General features: G+C 42.7%; 1 protein-coding gene across 4 annotated transcripts in view; it reads right to left on the bottom strand.

Moving 5' to 3' along the window:
• Positions 1-21647, bottom strand: part of LOC139753746 (potassium voltage-gated channel protein Shaw-like) — a 113879-nt gene extending 92232 nt beyond the window's left edge. For all 4 annotated transcript variants that reach the window (XM_071670552.1, XM_071670551.1, XM_071670553.1 and 1 more), the window contains exon 1: positions 20769-21647. In XM_071670552.1, coding sequence (XP_071526653.1) covers positions 20769-21579 — 811 coding nt within the window. In that variant the 5' untranslated portion in view covers positions 21580-21647. The remainder of the gene's footprint in view (positions 1-20768) is intronic.
• Between the last annotated feature and the right edge of the window lie 496 nt (positions 21648-22143).

The raw sequence follows: 22143 nt of genomic DNA on the forward strand, positions 1-22143 counted from the left end.
AGCCTCCACAAGATGATGATCAGACATCCCTCCAGTTGCACCTCTCAGCACATTAACATCCAAAAGTCTCTCTTTCGCGCGCCTGTCAATTAACACGTAATCCAATAACGCTCTCTGGCCATCTCTCCTACTTACATACGTATACTTATGTATATCTCGCTTTTTAAACCAGGTATTCCCAATCACCAGTCCTTTTTCAGCACATAAATCTACAAGCTCTTCACCATTTCCATTTACAACATTGAACACCCCATGTATACCAATTATTCCCTCAACTGCCACATTACTCACCTTTGCATTCAAATCACCCATCACTATGCCTGAGGATTGGCGGAATGCGTGCATAGTGCCATTGTACAAAGGCAAAAGGGATAAGAGTGAGTGCTCAAATTTCAGAGGCAAAAGTTTGTTGAGTATTCCTGGTAAATTATATGGGAGGGTATTGATTGAGAGGGTGAAGGCATGTACAGAGCATCAGATTGGGGAAGAGCAGTGTGGTTTCAGAAGTGGTAGAGGATGTATGGATCAGGTGTTTGCTTTGAAGAATGTATGTGAGAAATACTTAGAAAAGCAAATGGATTTGTATGTAGCATTTATGGATCTGGAGAAGGCATATGATAGAGTTGATAGAGATGCTCTGTGGAAGGTATTAAGAATATATGGTGTGGGAGGCAAGTTGTTAGAAGCAGTGAAAAGTTTTTATCGAGGATGTAAGGCATGTGTACGTGTAGGTAGAGAGAAAAGTGATTGATTCTCAGTAAATGTAGGTTTGCGGCAAGGGTGTGTGATGTCTCCATGGTTGTTTAATTTGTTTATGGATGGGGTTGTTAGGGAGGTGAAAGCAAGAATTTTGGAAAGAGGGGCAAGTATGAAGTCTGTTGGGGATGAGAGAGCTTGGGAAGTGAGTCAGTTGTTGTTCGCTGATGATACAGCGCTGGTGGCTGATTCATGTGAGAAACTGCAGAAGCTGGTGACTGAGTTTGGTAAAGTGTGTGAAAGAAGAAAGTTAAGAGTAAATGTGAATAAGAGCAAGGTTATTAGGTACAGTAGGGTTGAGGGTCAAGTCAATATGGAGGTAAGTTTAAATGGAGAAAAACTGGAGGAAGTAAAGTGTTTTAGATATCTGGGAGTGGATCTGGCAGCGGATGGAACCATGGAAGCGGAAGTGGATCATAGGGTGGGGGAGGGTGCGAAAATCCTGGGAGCCTTGAAGAATGTGTGGAAGTTGAGAACATTATCTCGGAAAGCAAAAATGGGTATGTTTGAAGGAATAGGGGTTCCAACAATGTTGTATGGTTACAAGGCGTGGGCTATGGATAGAGTTGTGCACAGGAGGGTGGATGTGCTGGAAATGAGATGTTTGAGGACAATGTGTGGTGTGAGGTGGTTTGATCGAGTAAGTAACGTAAGGGTAAGAGAGATGTGTGGAAATAAAAAGAGCGTGGTTGAGAGAGCAGAAGAGGGTGTTTTAAAATGGTTTGGGCACATGGAGAGAATGAGTGAGGAAAGATTGACCAAGAGGATATATGATATATGTGTCCGAGGTGGAGGGAACGAGGAGAAGTGGGAGACCAAATTGGAGGTGGAAAGATGGAGTGAAAAAGATTTTGTGTGATCGGGGCCTGAACATGCAGGAGGGTGAAAGGAGGGCAAGGAATAGAGTGAACTGGATCGATGTGGTACACCGGGGTTGACGTGCTGTCAGTGGATTGAATCAGGGCATGTGAAGCGTCTGGGGTAAACTATGAAAAGCTGTGTAGGTATGTATATTTGCGTGTGTGGACGTGTATGTATATACATGTGTATGGGGGTGGGTTGGGCCATTTCTTTCGTCTGTTCCTTGCACTACCTCGCAAACGCGGGAGACAGCGATGAAGCAAAAAAAAAATATATATATATATATATATATATATATATATATATATATATACACCACATCGTTCCAATTCACTCTATTCCTTGCCTGCCTTTCACCCTCCTGCACGTTCAGGCCCCGATCACTCAAAATCTTTTTCACTCCATCTTTCCACCTCCAATTTGGTCTCCCACTTCTCCTCGTTCCCTCCACCTCCGACACATATATCCTCTTGGTCAATCTTTCCTCACTCATTCTCTCCATATGACCAAACCATTTCAAAACACCCTCTTCTGCTCTCTCAACCACACTCTTTTTATTACCACACATCTCTCTTACCCTATCATTACTTACTCGATCAAATCACCTCACACCACATATTGACTCAAACATCTCATTTCCAGCACATCCACCCTCCTTAGCACAACTCTATCTATAGCCCAAGCCTCGCAACCATATAACATTGTTGGAACCCCTATTCCTTCAAACATACCCATTTTTGCTTTCCGAGATAATGTTCTCGACTTCCACACATTCTTCAACGCTCCCAGAACTTTCACCCCCTCCCCCACCCTATGATTCACTTCTGCTTCCATGGTTCCATCTGCTGCCAGATCCACTCCCAGATATCTAAAACAATTCACTTCCTCCAGCATTTCTCCATTCAAATTTATCTCCCAATTGACTTGTCCCTTAACCCTACTGTACCTAATAACCTTGCTCTTATTCACATTTACTCTTAACTTTCTTCTTTCACACACTTTACCAAACTCAGTCACCAGCTTCTGCAGTTTCTCACACGAATCAGCCACCAGCACTGTATCATCAGCGAACAACTGACTCACTTCCTAAGCTTTTTCATCCCCAACAGACTGCATATTTGCCCCTCTTTCCAAAACTCTTGCATTCACCTCCCTAACAACCCCATCCATATACAAATTAAACAACCATGGAGACATCACACACCCCTGCTGCAAACCAACATTCACTGAGAACCAATCACTTTCCTCTCTACCTACACGTACACATGCCTTACATCCTCGATAAAAACTTTTCACTTCTTCTAACAACTTACCTCCCACACCTTCCACAGAGCATCTCTATCAACTCTCATATGCCTTCTCAAGATCCATAAATGCTACATACAAATCCATTTGCTTTTCTAAGTATTTCTCACATACATATTTCAAAGCAAACACCTGATCCACACATCTTCTACCACTTCTGAAACTATACTAATCTTCCCCAATCTGATGCTCTGTACATGCCTTCACCCTCTCATCAATACCCTCCCATATAATTTACCAGGAATACTCAACAGACTTATACCTCTGAAATTTAAGCACTCACTTTTATCTCTTTTGCCTTTGTTCAATGGTACTATGCAAGCATTCCTCCAATCCTCAGGCACCTCACCATGAGTCATACATACATTAAATAACCCTACCAACCAGTCAACAATACAATCACCCTCTTTTAAATAAATTCCACTGCAATACCATCTAAACCCACTGCCTTGCCGGCTTTCATCTTCCACAAAGCTTTTACTACTCTTCTCTTTTTACCAAATCATTTTCCCTAACCCTCTCACTTTGCACACCACCTCGACCAAAACACCCTATATCTGCTACTCTATCATCAAACACATTCAACAAACCTTCAAAACACTCACTCCATCTCATTCTCACATCACCACTACTTGTTATCACCTCCCCATTAGCCCCCTTCACTGATGTTCCCATTTGTTCCCTTGTCTTAGGCACTTTATTTACCTCCTTCCAAAACATTTTTTTATTCTCCCTACAGTTTTATGATACTCTCTAACCCCAACTCTCATTTGCCCTCTTTTTCACTTCTTGCACCTTTCTCTTGACCTCCTGCCTCTTTCTTTTATACATCTCCCACTCATTTGCATTATTTCCCTGCAAAAATCGTCCAAATGCCTCTCTCTTCTCTTTCACTAATAATCTTACTTCTTCATCCCACCACTCACTACCCTTTCTAATCAACCTACCTCAAACGCTTCTCATGCCACAAGCATCTTTTGCGCAAGCCATCACTGCTTCCCTAAATACATCCTATTCCTCCCCTACTCCCCTTACCTCCTTTGTTCTCACCTTTTTCCATTCTGTACTCAGTCTCTCCTGGTACTTCCTCACACAAGTCTCCTTCCCGAGCTCACTTACTCTCACCACTGTCTTCATCCCAACATTCTCTCTTCTTTTCTGAAGACCCCTACAAATCGTCACCTTCGCCTCCACAAGATAATGATCAGACATCCCTCCAGTTGCACCTCTCAGCACATTAACATCCAAAAGTCTCTCTTTCGCGTGCCTATCAATTAACACGTAATCCAATAACGTTCTCTGGCCATCTCTCCTACTCACATACGTATACTTATGTATATCTCGCTTTTTAAACCAGGTATTCCCAATCACCAGTTCTTTTTTAGCACATAAATCTACAAGCTCTTCACCATTTTCATTTACAACACTGAACACCCCATGTATACCAATTATTCCCTCAACTGCCACATAATTCACCTTTGCATTCAAATCACCCATCAGAGTTATAAATCTGTTGAGTATTCTTGGTAAATTAATGGGAGGGTATTGATTAAGAGGGTGAAGGCATGTACAGAGTATCAGATTGGGGAAGAGCAGTGTGGTTTCAGATGGTAGAGGATGTGTGGATCAGGTGTTTGCTTTGAAGAATATATGTGAGAAATACTTAGAAAAGCAAATGGATTTGTATGTAGCATTTATGGATCTGGAGAAGGCATAAGATAGAGTTGATAGAGATGCTCTGTGGAAGGTATTAAGAGTATATGGTGTGGGAGGTAAGTTGCTAGAAGCAGTGGAAAGTTTTTATCGAGGATGTAAGGCATGTGTATGAGTAGAAAGAGAGGAAAATGATTGTTTTCCAGTGAATGTCGGTTTGCGGCAGGGTTGCGTGATGTCTCCATGGTTGTTTGATTTGTTTAAGGATGGGGTTGTTAGGGAGGTATATCCAGGAGTTCTGGAGAGAAGGGTAGATGTGCAGTCTGTTGTGGATGAGAGGACTTGGGAAGTGTCATTTGTTGTTCACTGATGATACAGAGCTAGTGGCTGATTGGGGTGAGAAACTGCAGGAGTTGGTGACTGAGTTTGGTAAAGTTTGTGAATATAAAAAGCTGAGAGTAGATGTGAATAAGAGCAGAGGTGTTAGGTTCAGTAGGGTTGAGGGACAAGTATACTGGGAGGTGAGTTTGAATGGAGAAAAACTGGAGGAGGTAGAGTGTTTTGGATATCTGGGAGTGGATTTGGCAGCGGATGGAACCATGAAAGCAGGGGTGAGTCACAGGGTGGGGGAGGGGGCAAAGGTTCTTGGAGCGTTGAAGAATGTGTGGAAGGCGAGAACTTATCTCGGAGAGCACAAATGTGTGTTTGAGGGAGTGGTGGTTCCAACAATGTTATACGGTTGTGAGGCATGGGCTATAAGGAGCTGTGTGGAGGAGGGTGGATGTGTTGGAAATGAGATGTTTGAGGATAATGTGTGGTGTAAGGTGGTTTGATCGAGTAAGTGATGAAAGGGTAAGAGAGATGTGTGGTAGTAGGGAGAGTATGGTTTAGGGAGCAGAAGAGGGTGTATTGAAATGGTGTGGTCATGTGGAGAAAATGAGTGAGGAAAGGTAGACAGAGAGGGTGTGCGTGTCAGAGGTGGAGGGAACGAGGAGAGGTGGGAGACCAAATTAGAGGTGGAAGGATGGAGTGGGGGAGATTTTCAGTGATCAGTGCCTGAACATGTGGGAGGGTGAGGGGCATGCAAGGAGTGGAGTGAAATGGAATGATATGGTATACTGGGGTCAACGTGCTATCAGTGGATTAAGCTGGGGCATGTGAGGCATTTGGGGTGGGCCGTGGAATGTTTTGTGGGGCCTGGATGTGGAGGGGGAGCTGTGGTTTTGGTGCATTGCACACAACAGCTGGAGACTGGGTGTGAGCAAATGTGGCCTTTGTTGACTTTTCCTGGCGCTGCCTCGCACGCCCGCTGGGGGAGGGTGGTGCCATTTCATGTGTGGCGGGATGGCGGAGGGAATGGATGAAGGCAGCATGTATGAACATGCATATGTGTATATGTCTGTGTATGTATATATATGTATACGTTGAAATGTATAGGTATGTATATGGGCATGTATGTATATACATGTGTATGTGGGTGGGTTGGGCCATTCTTTCGTCTGTTTCCTTGTGCTACCCTGCTAATGCGGGAGACAGCGTTAAAGTATTATGATGCAACTGGAGGGGTGTCTGATTATTATCTTGTGGAGGCGAAGGTGAAGATTTGTATGGGTTTTCAGAAAAGAAGAGAGAATGTTAGGGTGAAGAGGGTGGTGAGAGTAAGTGAGCTTGGGAAGGAGACTTGTGTGAGGAAGTACCAGGAGAGACTGAGTACAGAATGGAAAAAGGTGAGAACAAAGGAGGTAAGGGGAGTGGGGGAGGAATGGGATGTATTTAGGGAAGCAGTGATGACTTCCGCAAAAGATGCTTGTGGCATGAGAAGCGTGGAAGGTTGGTTGATTAGAAAGGGTAGTGAGTGGTGGGATGAAGAAGTAAGATTATTAGTGAAAGAGAAGAGAGAGGCATTTGGACAATTTTTGCAGGGAAAAAATGCAAATGAGTGGGAGATGTATAAAAGAAAGAGCCAGGAGGTCAAGAGAAAGGTGCAAGAGGTGAAAAAGAGGGCAAATGAGAGTTGGGTGATAACAAGTAGTGGTGATGTGAGAAGGAGATGGAGTGAGTATTTTGAAGGTTTGTTGAATGTGTTTGATGATAGAGTGGCAGATATAGGGTGTTTTGGTCGAGGTGGTGTGCAAAGTGAGAGGGTTAGGGAAAATGATTTGGTAAACAGAGAAGAGGTAGTAAAAGCTTTGCAGAAGATGAAAGCCGGCAAGGCAGCAGGTTTGGATGGTACTGCAGTGGAATTTATTAAAAAAGGGGGGTGACTGTATTGTTGACTGGTTGGTAAGGTTATTTAATGTATGTATGATTCATGGTGAGGTGCCTGAGGATTGGAGGAACGCTTGCATAGTGCTGTTGTACAAAGGCAAAGGGGATAAGAGTGAGTGCTCAAATTACAGAGGTATAAATTTGTTGAGTATTCCTGGGAAATTATATGGGAGGGCATTGATTGAGAGGGTGAAGGCATGTACAGAGCATCAGATTGGGGAAGAGCAGTGTCGTTTCAGAAGTGGTAGAGGATGTGTGGATCAGGTGTTTGCTTTGATGAATGTATGTGAGAAAAACTTTGAAAAACAAATGGATTTGTATGTAGCATTTATGGATCTGGAGAAGGCATATGATAGAGTTGATAGAGATGCTCTGTGGAAGGTATTAAGAATGTATGGTGTAGGAGGCAAGTTATTAGAAGCAGTTAAAAGTTTTTATCGAGGATGTAAGGCATGTGTACGTGTAGGAAGAGAGGAAAGGGATTGGTTCTCAGTGAATGTAGGTCTGCGGCAGGGGTGTGTGATGTCTCTATGGTTGTTTAATTTGTTTATGGATGGGGTTGTTAGGGAGGTAAATGCATGAGTTTTGGAAAGAGGGGCAAGTATGAAGTCTGTTGGGGATGAGAGAGCTTGGGAAGTGAGTCAGTTGTTGTTCGCTGATGATACAGCGCTGGTGGCTGATTCATGTGAGAAACTGCAGAAGCTGGTGACTGAGTTTGGTAAAGTGTGTGGAAGAAGAAAGTTAAGAGTAAATGTGAATAAGAGCAAGGTTATTAGGTACAGTAGGGTTGAGGGTCAAGTCAATTGGGAGGTGAGTTTGAATGGAGAAAAACTGGAGGAAGTGAAGTGTTTCAGATATCTGAAAGTGGATCTGGCAGCGGATGGAACCATGGAAGCGGAAGTGGATCATAGGGTGGGGGAGGGGGCGAAAATTCTGGGGGCCTTGAAGAATGTGTGGAAGTCGAGAACATTATCTCGGAAAGCAAAAATGGGTATGTTTGAAGGAATAGTGGTTCCAACAATGTTGTATGGTTGCGAGGCGTGGGCTATGGATAGAGTTGTGCGCAGGAGGATGGATGTGCTGGAAATGAGATGTTTGAGGACAATGTGTGGTGTGAGGTGGTTTGATCGAGTGAGTAACGTAAGGGTAAGAGAGATGTGTGGAAATAAAAAGAGCGTGGTTGAGAGACCAGAAGAGGGTGTTTTGAAGTGGTTTGGGCACATGGAGAGAATGAGTGAGGAAAGATTGACCAAGAGGATATATGTGTCGGAGGTGGAGGGAACAAGGAGAAGAGGGAGACCAAATTGGAGGTGGAAAGATGCAGTGAAAAAGATTTTGTGTGATCGGGGCCTGAACATGCAGGAGGGTGAAAGGAGGGCAAGGAATAGAGTGAATTGGAGCGATGTGGTATACCGGGGTTGACGTGCTGTCAGTGGATTGAATCAAGGCATGTGAAGCGTCTGGGGTAAACCATGGAAAGCTGTGTAGGTAGTATATTTGGTGTGTGGACGTATGTATATACATGTGTATGGGGGGGGTTGGGCCATTTCTTTCGTCTGTTTCCTTGCGCTACCTCGCAAACGCGGGAGACAGCGACAAAGTATAATAATAAATATAAAAATATATATATATATATATATATAATATATATATATATATATATATATATATATATATATATATATATATATATATCATCCCTGGGAAAGGAGAGAAAGAATACTTCCCACGTATTCCCTGTGTGTTGTAGAAGGCAACTAAGAGGGGAGGGAGCGGGGGCTGGAAATCCTCCCCTTTTTTTTTTTTTCCAAAAGAAGGAACAGAGAAGGGGGCCAAGTGAGGATATTCCCTCAGAGGCCCAGTCCTCTGTTCTTAATGCTACCTTGCTAATACAGGAGATTGCGAATAGTTTGAAAGAAAGAATATATATATATATATATATATATATATATATATATATATATATATATATATATATATATATATATATATATATATATACATATATATATATATATATATATATATATATATATATATATATATATATATATATATCCCTGGGGAGAGGGGAGAAAGAATACTTCCCACGTATTCCCTGCGTGTCGTAGAAGGCGACTAAAAGGGGAGGGAGCGGGGGGCTGGAAATCCTCTCCTCTCATTTTTTTTAATTTACCAAAAGAAGGAACAGAGAATTGGGCCAGGTGAGGGTATTCCCTCAAAGGCCCAGTCCCTCTGTTCTTAATGCTACCTCGCTAATGCGGGAAATGGCGAATAGTTTGAAAAAAAAAATATATATATATATGAGTCATACATACATTAAATAACCTTACCAACCACTCAATAATACAGTCACCCCCTTTTTTAATAAATTCCACTGCAATACCATCCAAACCTGCTGCCTTGCCGGCTTTCATCTTCCGCAAAGCTTTTACTACCTCTTCTCTGTCTACCAAATCATTTTCCCTAACCCTCTCACTTTGCACACCACCTCGACCAAAACACCCTATATCTGCAACTCTCATCAAACACATTTAACAAACCTTCAAAATACTCACTCCATCTCCTTCTCACATCATCACTACTTGTTATCACCTCCCCATTTGCGCCCTTCACTGAAGTTCCCATTTGCTCCCTTGTCTTACGCAATTTATTTACCTCCTTCCAGAACATCTTTTTATTCTCCCTAAAATTTAATGATACTCTCTCACCCCAACTCTCATTTGCCCTCTTTTTCACCTCTTGCACCTTTCTCTTGACCTCCTGTCTCTTTCTTTTATACATCTCCCACTCAATTGCATTTTTTCCCTGCAAAAATCGTCCAAATGCCTCTCTCTTCTCTTTCACTAATAATCTTACTTCTTCATCCCACCACTCACTACCCTTTCTAATCAACCCACCTCCCACTCTTCTCATGCCACAAGCATCTTTTGCGCAATCCATCACTGATTCCCTAAATACATCCCATTCCTCCCCCACTCCCCTTACTTCCATTGTTCTCACCTTTTTCCATTCTGTACTCAGTCTCTCCTGGTACTTCCTCACACAAGTCTCCTTCCCAAGCTCACTTACTCTCACCACCCTCTTCACCCCAACATTCACTCTTCTTTTCTGAAAACCCATACAAATCTTCACCTTAGCCTCCACAAGATGATGATCAGACATCCCTCCAGTTGCACCTCTCAGCACATTAACATCCAAAAGTCTCTCTTTCGCGCGCCTGTCAATTAACACGTAATCCAATAACGCTCTCTGGCCATCTCTCCTACTTACATACGTATACTTATGTATATCTCGCTTTTTAAACCAGGTATTCCCAATCACCAGTCCTTTTTCAGCACATAAATCTACAAGCTCTTCACCATTTCCATTTACAACATTGAACACCCCATGTATACCAATTATTCCCTCAACTGCCACATTACTCACCTTTGCATTCAAATCACCCATCACTATGCCTGAGGATTGGCGGAATGCGTGCATAGTGCCATTGTACAAAGGCAAAAGGGATAAGAGTGAGTGCTCAAATTTCAGAGGCAAAAGTTTGTTGAGTATTCCTGGTAAATTATATGGGAGGGTATTGATTGAGAGGGTGAAGGCATGTACAGAGCATCAGATTGGGGAAGAGCAGTGTGGTTTCAGAAGTGGTAGAGGATGTATGGATCAGGTGTTTGCTTTGAAGAATGTATGTGAGAAATACTTAGAAAAGCAAATGGATTTGTATGTAGCATTTATGGATCTGGAGAAGGCATATGATAGAGTTGATAGAGATGCTCTGTGGAAGGTATTAAGAATATATGGTGTGGGAGGCAAGTTGTTAGAAGCAGTGAAAAGTTTTTATCGAGGATGTAAGGCATGTGTACGTGTAGGTAGAGAGAAAAGTGATTGATTCTCAGTAAATGTAGGTTTGCGGCAAGGGTGTGTGATGTCTCCATGGTTGTTTAATTTGTTTATGGATGGGGTTGTTAGGGAGGTGAAAGCAAGAATTTTGGAAAGAGGGGCAAGTATGAAGTCTGTTGGGGATGAGAGAGCTTGGGAAGTGAGTCAGTTGTTGTTCGCTGATGATACAGCGCTGGTGGCTGATTCATGTGAGAAACTGCAGAAGCTGGTGACTGAGTTTGGTAAAGTGTGTGAAAGAAGAAAGTTAAGAGTAAATGTGAATAAGAGCAAGGTTATTAGGTACAGTAGGGTTGAGGGTCAAGTCAATATGGAGGTAAGTTTAAATGGAGAAAAACTGGAGGAAGTAAAGTGTTTTAGATATCTGGGAGTGGATCTGGCAGCGGATGGAACCATGGAAGCGGAAGTGGATCATAGGGTGGGGGAGGGTGCGAAAATCCTGGGAGCCTTGAAGAATGTGTGGAAGTTGAGAACATTATCTCGGAAAGCAAAAATGGGTATGTTTGAAGGAATAGGGGTTCCAACAATGTTGTATGGTTACAAGGCGTGGGCTATGGATAGAGTTGTGCACAGGAGGGTGGATGTGCTGGAAATGAGATGTTTGAGGACAATGTGTGGTGTGAGGTGGTTTGATCGAGTAAGTAACGTAAGGGTAAGAGAGATGTGTGGAAATAAAAAGAGCGTGGTTGAGAGAGCAGAAGAGGGTGTTTTAAAATGGTTTGGGCACATGGAGAGAATGAGTGAGGAAAGATTGACCAAGAGGATATATGATATATGTGTCCGAGGTGGAGGGAACGAGGAGAAGTGGGAGACCAAATTGGAGGTGGAAAGATGGAGTGAAAAAGATTTTGTGTGATCGGGGCCTGAACATGCAGGAGGGTGAAAGGAGGGCAAGGAATAGAGTGAACTGGATCGATGTGGTACACCGGGGTTGACGTGCTGTCAGTGGATTGAATCAGGGCATGTGAAGCGTCTGGGGTAAACTATGAAAAGCTGTGTAGGTATGTATATTTGCGTGTGTGGACGTGTATGTATATACATGTGTATGGGGGTGGGTTGGGCCATTTCTTTCGTCTGTTCCTTGCACTACCTCGCAAACGCGGGAGACAGCGATGAAGCAAAAAAAAAATATATATATATATATATATATATATACACCACATCGTTCCAATTCACTCTATTCCTTGCCTGCCTTTCACCCTCCTGCACGTTCAGGCCCCGATCACTCAAAATCTTTTTCACTCCATCTTTCCACCTCCAATTTGGTCTCCCACTTCTCCTCGTTCCCTCCACCTCCGACACATATATCCTCTTGGTCAATCTTTCCTCACTCATTCTCTCCATATGACCAAACCATTTCAAAACACCCTCTTCTGCTCTCTCAACCACACTCTTTTTATTACCACACATCTCTCTTACCCTATCATTACTTACTCGATCAAATCACCTCACACCACATATTGACTCAAACATCTCATTTCCAGCACATCCACCCTCCTTAGCACAACTCTATCTATAGCCCAAGCCTCGCAACCATATAACATTGTTGGAACCCCTATTCCTTCAAACACCCATTTTTGCTTTCCGAGATAATGTTCTCGACTTCCACACATTCTTCAACGCTCCCAGAACTTTCACCCCCTCCCCCACCCTATGATTCACTTCTGCTTCCATGGTTCCATCTGCTGCCAGATCCACTCCCAGATATCTAAAACAATTCACTTCCTCCAGCATTTCTCCATTCAAATTTATCTCCCAATTGACTTGTCCCTTAACCCTACTGTACCTAATAACCTTGCTCTTATTCACATTTACTCTTAACTTTCTTCTTTCACACACTTTACCAAACTCAGTCACCAGCTTCTGCAGTTTCTCACACGAATCAGCCACCAGCACTGTATCATCAGCGAACAACTGACTCACTTCCTAAGCTTTTTCATCCCCAACAGACTGCATATTTGCCCCTCTTTCCAAAACTCTTGCATTCACCTCCCTAACAACCCCATCCATATACAAATTAAACAACCATGGAGACATCACACACCCCTGCTGCAAACCAACATTCACTGAGAACCAATCACTTTCCTCTCTACCTACACGTACACATGCCTTACATCCTCGATAAAAACTTTTCACTTCTTCTAACAACTTACCTCCCACACCTTCCACAGAGCATCTCTATCAACTCTCATATGCCTTCTCAAGATCCATAAATGCTACATACAAATCCATTTGCTTTTCTAAGTATTTCTCACATACATATTTCAAAGCAAACACCTGATCCACACATCTTCTACCACTTCTGAAACTATACTAATCTTCCCCAATCTGATGCTCTGTACATGCCTTCACCCTCTCATCAATACCCTCCCATATAATTTACCAGGAATACTCAACAGACTTATACCTCTGAAATTTAAGCACTCACTTTTATCTCTTTTGCCTTTGTTCAATGGTACTATGCAAGCATTCCTCCAATCCTCAGGCACCTCACCATGAGTCATACATACATTAAATAACCCTACCAACCAGTCAACAATACAATCACCCTCTTTTAAATAAATTCCACTGCAATACCATCTAAACCCACTGCCTTGCCGGCTTTCATCTTCCACAAAGCTTTTACTACTCTTCTCTTTTTACCAAATCATTTTCCCTAACCCTCTCACTTTGCACACCACCTCGACCAAAACACCCTATATCTGCTACTCTATCATCAAACACATTCAACAAACCTTCAAAACACTCACTCCATCTCATTCTCACATCACCACTACTTGTTATCACCTCCCCATTAGCCCCCTTCACTGATGTTCCCATTTGTTCCCTTGTCTTAGGCACTTTATTTACCTCCTTCCAAAACATTTTTTTATTCTCCCTACAGTTTTATGATACTCTCTAACCCCAACTCTCATTTGCCCTCTTTTTCACTTCTTGCACCTTTCTCTTGACCTCCTGCCTCTTTCTTTTATACATCTCCCACTCATTTGCATTATTTCCCTGCAAAAATCGTCCAAATGCCTCTCTCTTCTCTTTCACTAATAATCTTACTTCTTCATCCCACCACTCACTACCCTTTCTAATCAACCTACCTCAAACGCTTCTCATGCCACAAGCATCTTTTGCGCAAGCCATCACTGCTTCCCTAAATACATCCTATTCCTCCCCTACTCCCCTTACCTCCTTTGTTCTCACCTTTTTCCATTCTGTACTCAGTCTCTCCTGGTACTTCCTCACACAAGTCTCCTTCCCGAGCTCACTTACTCTCACCACTGTCTTCATCCCAACATTCTCTCTTCTTTTCTGAAGACCCCTACAAATCGTCACCTTCGCCTCCACAAGATAATGATCAGACATCCCTCCAGTTGCACCTCTCAGCACATTAACATCCAAAAGTCTCTCTTTCGCGTGCCTATCAATTAACACGTAATCCAATAACGTTCTCTGGCCATCTCTCCTACTCACATACGTATACTTATGTATATCTCGCTTTTTAAACCAGGTATTCCCAATCACCAGTTCTTTTTTAGCACATAAATCTACAAGCTCTTCACCATTTTCATTTACAACACTGAACACCCCATGTATACCAATTATTCCCTCAACTGCCACATAATTCACCTTTGCATTCAAATCACCCATCAGAGTTATAAATCTGTTGAGTATTCTTGGTAAATTAATGGGAGGGTATTGATTAAGAGGGTGAAGGCATGTACAGAGTATCAGATTGGGGAAGAGCAGTGTGGTTTCAGATGGTAGAGGATGTGTGGATCAGGTGTTTGCTTTGAAGAATATATGTGAGAAATACTTAGAAAAGCAAATGGATTTGTATGTAGCATTTATGGATCTGGAGAAGGCATAAGATAGAGTTGATAGAGATGCTCTGTGGAAGGTATTAAGAGTATATGGTGTGGGAGGTAAGTTGCTAGAAGCAGTGGAAAGTTTTTATCGAGGATGTAAGGCATGTGTATGAGTAGAAAGAGAGGAAAATGATTGTTTTCCAGTGAATGTCGGTTTGCGGCAGGGTTGCGTGATGTCTCCATGGTTGTTTGATTTGTTTAAGGATGGGGTTGTTAGGGAGGTATATCCAGGAGTTCTGGAGAGAAGGGTAGATGTGCAGTCTGTTGTGGATGAGAGGACTTGGGAAGTGTCATTTGTTGTTCACTGATGATACAGAGCTAGTGGCTGATTGGGGTGAGAAACTGCAGGAGTTGGTGACTGAGTTTGGTAAAGTTTGTGAATATAAAAAGCTGAGAGTAGATGTGAATAAGAGCAGAGGTGTTAGGTTCAGTAGGGTTGAGGGACAAGTATACTGGGAGGTGAGTTTGAATGGAGAAAAACTGGAGGAGGTAGAGTGTTTTGGATATCTGGGAGTGGATTTGGCAGCGGATGGAACCATGAAAGCAGGGGTGAGTCACAGGGTGGGGGAGGGGGCAAAGGTTCTTGGAGCGTTGAAGAATGTGTGGAAGGCGAGAACTTATCTCGGAGAGCACAAATGTGTGTTTGAGGGAGTGGTGGTTCCAACAATGTTATACGGTTGTGAGGCATGGGCTATAAGGAGCTGTGTGGAGGAGGGTGGATGTGTTGGAAATGAGATGTTTGAGGATAATGTGTGGTGTAAGGTGGTTTGATCGAGTAAGTGATGAAAGGGTAAGAGAGATGTGTGGTAGTAGGGAGAGTATGGTTTAGGGAGCAGAAGAGGGTGTATTGAAATGGTGTGGTCATGTGGAGAAAATGAGTGAGGAAAGGTAGACAGAGAGGGTGTGCGTGTCAGAGGTGGAGGGAACGAGGAGAGGTGGGAGACCAAATTAGAGGTGGAAGGATGGAGTGGGGGAGATTTTCAGTGATCAGTGCCTGAACATGTGGGAGGGTGAGGGGCATGCAAGGAGTGGAGTGAAATGGAATGATATGGTATACTGGGGTCAACGTGCTATCAGTGGATTAAGCTGGGGCATGTGAGGCATTTGGGGTGGGCCGTGGAATGTTTTGTGGGGCCTGGATGTGGAGGGGGAGCTGTGGTTTTGGTGCATTGCACACAACAGCTGGAGACTGGGTGTGAGCAAATGTGGCCTTTGTTGACTTTTCCTGGCGCTGCCTCGCACGCCCGCTGGGGGAGGGTGGTGCCATTTCATGTGTGGCGGGATGGCGGAGGGAATGGATGAAGGCAGCATGTATGAACATGCATATGTGTATATGTCTGTGTATGTATATATATGTATACGTTGAAATGTATAGGTATGTATATGGGCATGTATGTATATACATGTGTATGTGGGTGGGTTGGGCCATTCTTTCGTCTGTTTCCTTGTGCTACCCTGCTAATGCGGGAGACAGCGTTAAAGTATTATGATGCAACTGGAGGGGTGTCTGATTATTATCTTGTGGAGGCGAAGGTGAAGATTTGTATGGGTTTTCAGAAAAGAAGAGAGAATGTTAGGGTGAAGAGGGTGGTGAGAGTAAGTGAGCTTGGGAAGGAGACTTGTGTGAGGAAGTACCAGGAGAGACTGAGTACAGAATGGAAAAAGGTGAGAACAAAGGAGGTAAGGGGAGTGGGGGAGGAATGGGATGTATTTAGGGAAGCAGTGATGACTTCCGCAAAAGATGCTTGTGGCATGAGAAGCGTGGAAGGTTGGTTGATTAGAAAGGGTAGTGAGTGGTGGGATGAAGAAGTAAGATTATTAGTGAAAGAGAAGAGAGAGGCATTTGGACAATTTTTGCAGGGAAAAAATGCAAATGAGTGGGAGATGTATAAAAGAAAGAGCCAGGAGGTCAAGAGAAAGGTGCAAGAGGTGAAAAAGAGGGCAAATGAGAGTTGGGTGATAACAAGTAGTGGTGATGTGAGAAGGAGATGGAGTGAGTATTTTGAAGGTTTGTTGAATGTGTTTGATGATAGAGTGGCAGATATAGGGTGTTTTGGTCGAGGTGGTGTGCAAAGTGAGAGGGTTAGGGAAAATGATTTGGTAAACAGAGAAGAGGTAGTAAAAGCTTTGCAGAAGATGAAAGCCGGCAAGGCAGCAGGTTTGGATGGTACTGCAGTGGAATTTATTAAAAAAGGGGGGTGACTGTATTGTTGACTGGTTGGTAAGGTTATTTAATGTATGTATGATTCATGGTGAGGTGCCTGAGGATTGGAGGAACGCTTGCATAGTGCTGTTGTACAAAGGCAAAGGGGATAAGAGTGAGTGCTCAAATTACAGAGGTATAAATTTGTTGAGTATTCCTGGGAAATTATATGGGAGGGCATTGATTGAGAGGGTGAAGGCATGTACAGAGCATCAGATTGGGGAAGAGCAGTGTCGTTTCAGAAGTGGTAGAGGATGTGTGGATCAGGTGTTTGCTTTGATGAATGTATGTGAGAAAAACTTTGAAAAACAAATGGATTTGTATGTAGCATTTATGGATCTGGAGAAGGCATATGATAGAGTTGATAGAGATGCTCTGTGGAAGGTATTAAGAATGTATGGTGTAGGAGGCAAGTTATTAGAAGCAGTTAAAAGTTTTTATCGAGGATGTAAGGCATGTGTACGTGTAGGAAGAGAGGAAAGGGATTGGTTCTCAGTGAATGTAGGTCTGCGGCAGGGGTGTGTGATGTCTCTATGGTTGTTTAATTTGTTTATGGATGGGGTTGTTAGGGAGGTAAATGCATGAGTTTTGGAAAGAGGGGCAAGTATGAAGTCTGTTGGGGATGAGAGAGCTTGGGAAGTGAGTCAGTTGTTGTTCGCTGATGATACAGCGCTGGTGGCTGATTCATGTGAGAAACTGCAGAAGCTGGTGACTGAGTTTGGTAAAGTGTGTGGAAGAAGAAAGTTAAGAGTAAATGTGAATAAGAGCAAGGTTATTAGGTACAGTAGGGTTGAGGGTCAAGTCAATTGGGAGGTGAGTTTGAATGGAGAAAAACTGGAGGAAGTGAAGTGTTTCAGATATCTGAAAGTGGATCTGGCAGCGGATGGAACCATGGAAGCGGAAGTGGATCATAGGGTGGGGGAGGGGGCGAAAATTCTGGGGGCCTTGAAGAATGTGTGGAAGTCGAGAACATTATCTCGGAAAGCAAAAATGGGTATGTTTGAAGGAATAGTGGTTCCAACAATGTTGTATGGTTGCGAGGCGTGGGCTATGGATAGAGTTGTGCGCAGGAGGATGGATGTGCTGGAAATGAGATGTTTGAGGACAATGTGTGGTGTGAGGTGGTTTGATCGAGTGAGTAACGTAAGGGTAAGAGAGATGTGTGGAAATAAAAAGAGCGTGGTTGAGAGACCAGAAGAGGGTGTTTTGAAGTGGTTTGGGCACATGGAGAGAATGAGTGAGGAAAGATTGACCAAGAGGATATATGTGTCGGAGGTGGAGGGAACAAGGAGAAGAGGGAGACCAAATTGGAGGTGGAAAGATGCAGTGAAAAAGATTTTGTGTGATCGGGGCCTGAACATGCAGGAGGGTGAAAGGAGGGCAAGGAATAGAGTGAATTGGAGCGATGTGGTATACCGGGGTTGACGTGCTGTCAGTGGATTGAATCAAGGCATGTGAAGCGTCTGGGGTAAACCATGGAAAGCTGTGTAGGTACGTATATTTGTGTGTGTGGACGTATGTATATACATGTGTATGGGGGTGGGTTGGGCCATTTCTTTCGTCTGTTGCCTTGCGCTACCTCGCAAACGCGGGAGACAGCGACAAAGTATAATAAAAATAAAAATACCTCTCTTACCCTTACGTTACTCACTCGATCAAACCACCTCACACCACACATTGTCCTCAAACATCTCATTTCCAGCACATCCATCCTCCTGCGCACAACTCTATCCACAGCCCACGCCTCGCAACCATACAACATTGTTGGAACCACTATTCCTTCAAACATACCCATTTTTGCTTTCCGAGATAATGTTCTCGACTTCCACACATTCTTCAAGGCCCCCAGAATTTTCGCCCCCTCCCCCACCCTATGATCCACTTCCGCTTCCATGGTTCCATCCGCTGCCAGATCCACTCCCAGATATCTAAAACACTTCACTTCCTCCAGTTTTTCTCCATTCAAACTCACCTCCCAATTGACTTGACCCTCAACCCTACTGTACCTAATAACCTTGCTCTTATTCACATTTACTCTTAACTTTCTTCTTCCACACACTTTACCAAACTCAGTCACCAGCTTCTGCAGTTTCTCACATGAATCAGTCACCAGCGCTGTATGATCAGCGAACAACAACTGACTCACTTCCCAAGCTCTCTCTTCCCCAACAGACTTCATACTTGCCCCTCTTTCCAAAACTCTTGCATTTACCTCCCTAACAACCCCATCCATAAACAAATTAAACAACCATGGAGACATCACACACCCCTGCCGCAAACCTACATTCACTGAGAACCAATCACTTTCCTCTCTTCCTACACGTACACATGCCTTACATCCTCGATAAAAACTTTTCACTGCTTCTAACAACTTTCCTCCCACACCATATATTCTTAATACCTTCCACAGAGCATCTCTATCAACTCTATCATATGCCTTCTCCAGATCCATAAATGCTACATACAAATCCATTTGCTTTTCTAAGTATTTCTCACATACATTCTTTAAAGCAAACACCTGATCCACACATCCTCTACCACTTCTGAAACCACACTGCTCTTCCCCAATCTGATGCTCTGTACATGCCTGCCTTCACCCTCTCAATCAATACCCTCCCATATAATTTACCAGGAATACTCAACAAACTTATACCTCTGTAATTTGAGCACTCACTCTTATCCCCTTTGCCTTTGTACAATGGCACTATGCACGCATTCCGCCAATCCTCAGGCACCTCACCATGAGTCATACATACATTAAATAACCTTACCAACCAGTCAACAATACAGTCACCCCCTTTTTTAATAAATTCCACTGCAATACCATCCAAACCTGCTGCCTTGCCGGCTTTCATCTTCCGCAAAGCTTTCACTACCTCTTCTCTGTTTACCAAATCATTTTCCCTAACCCTCTCACTTTGCACACCACCTCGACCAAAACACCCTATATCTGCCACTCTATCATCAAACACATTCAACAAACCTTCAAAATACTCACTCCATCTCCTCACATCACCACTACTTGTTATCACCTCCCCATTTGCGCCCTTCACTGAAGTTCCCATTTGCTCCCTTGTCTTACGCACTTTATTTACCTCCTTCCAGAACATCTTTTTATTCTCCCTAAAATTTAATGATACTCTCTCACCCCAACTCTCATTTGCCCTTTTTTTCACCTCTTGCACCTTTCTCTTGACCTCCTGTCTCTTTCTTTTATGACCACAAAAGTTATGGAAGAATCTAAATACAGTAGTAGTTGCTTACAGAGGAATGACCACAAAAGTTATGGAAGAATCTTTCAACCAGAGTTTTTTCTGTTACATTCACACCTAATGGTCTGTCCTAGGCCCTCAAACTATGTACTGTACCTATAAGTCTATTATTTTCATTTCTCCTTTTCTATGCCCAACTGTCTTTCTTGCCTTCACAGGAAAACTTTAGAAACCCTTGTTTCTACTTTTCCTAGATGTATTCTTATTAAGGCAACCACCCTGTACATATCTTTTCTTTTAGTGCAAATGATTGGCAGCTACTTCAATTTTATGATTAAATAAAGTAGAATACTACATTCTTCTTTAATGTGGTGTAAGAAGTATGTTTGTTACGTATTGAATCTTATACAGGTATATCTTTAATATTAATAACAAAGTCTCTTATAGCAGATAATAATTCTCTTGATAAAAAGTATGTAAAACTAAACGACATTCTAAATGGCATTATCAAACCTTTGCATTTTAATTCTGATACATACTTAGAATATAATGCCATTTCAGTACTGATACTAAAAGTGTACTGATGTGATTGAAAGGAGCACTGGTTATTTATCAAGGTTGTTATTCACAAGGGTAAATAAAGCAGAATAGAAGCATGATGATAAGCAAAAGGAGTGGTAGTGATCATGGCAGTGAAAAAAATCTCAAAATGATGTACCAAAACTATGAAAAACTCTGACTGAATCAGCTTACCCATCTTTGGTCCAGGGCCACGATTCATGGCATTGGGTCCTCCTCCACGCTTGGGTGGAGGAATGACAGGTCCCACACGAACATGTTCCACTGGTAGGACTCTCCGTCTTTTCTTGGGCAACTTGGCTCGTGCTTGTGTATGACTGTAGTACATGGCAAAGTTGGACACAATGACTGGTACAGGCAGTGCAATTGTCAACACACCAGCAAGGGCACACAGGGCACCAACAAACATACCCACATAAGTCTTGGGTGCCATATCCCCATAACCAACTGTGGTCATGGTGACTAATGCCCACCATAAACCAAGTGGGATACTGTTGAAGTCGTTGTGTGGATTAGCTTGAATCCTCTCAGCATAATATACCAGGGAAGCAAAGATTACAATACCAAGCACCAAGAAAAACACAAGCAAAGTCAACTCTTTCGCTGATGCTCGGAAGGTCTGTATCAGGATCTTGAGTCCTGAGGAGTGACGCGTTAATTTGAATAACCTCATTATTCGAATAATGCTAAAGAACTCTAGGATATCGGCATTCTCTAAATGTGATGCAAACTTCTGGAGGAGAATATCCACATAAAAGCTTAACGTGGCAATAAAATCAATCATGTTCACTGATGCCTTAAGAAACATGAACTTGTTGGGAGATGCAATTAACCTAATCAATATCTCAAACGTAAACCAGGTGTTACAAACACATTCTATATAAAAGAATGCTTCATGAGCATTAGTAGCCTTCTTGTCAAGTGTCCAAGCCGTGGTATTCTCTGCTGTCTGCACTGTAACATTCTGAATTACTGGCACACGCATATCTGGGTGTGTCTTGAGACAGAATGATAGGATTGACACACAGATGAAGAATACTGAGATCACACCAATCACCTGTGATGAGATAAGAAAATAAATACATCTCAGTGGCAAACTAGACCATGGTAGAGTTTAGATACATGAATGTTGTCATAAATAGCATGAGCGTAATGTTACATTAAAAATAACTCAGAACTGAGAAAATTGCAATTATAAAATGTCAGTGTTAAATCCTAAAACTTTCTTCATAAAAGGTCAATGGTTCAGAACTGCTGACTGTAATTCTATAAATAACATGATTCACAGGTCTCAAGGACAATAAAGTACCAAAAATTGCAAAACATAATGCCAATTTTCTAAACATTTCACCATGTGAACCAGCTAGTTTCATTTGAGTTAGGAAGTACTACTGTGACAGCATCAAAAGAATAGTCCTTTCTCCAAATGATTATTCATTTCCTCAGCCACATTTACAATCTAAACATGTATATGTGGTACATATGCTGAAATTCCTTATTCTTTAAAACAGACTTCTCTTTTTTGTATAACCATTTATCATTTCCCCTT

This window comes from Panulirus ornatus, chromosome 15, assembly GCF_036320965.1.
Source record: "Panulirus ornatus isolate Po-2019 chromosome 15, ASM3632096v1, whole genome shotgun sequence".
Lineage (NCBI taxonomy): Eukaryota > Metazoa > Arthropoda > Malacostraca > Decapoda > Palinuridae > Panulirus > Panulirus ornatus.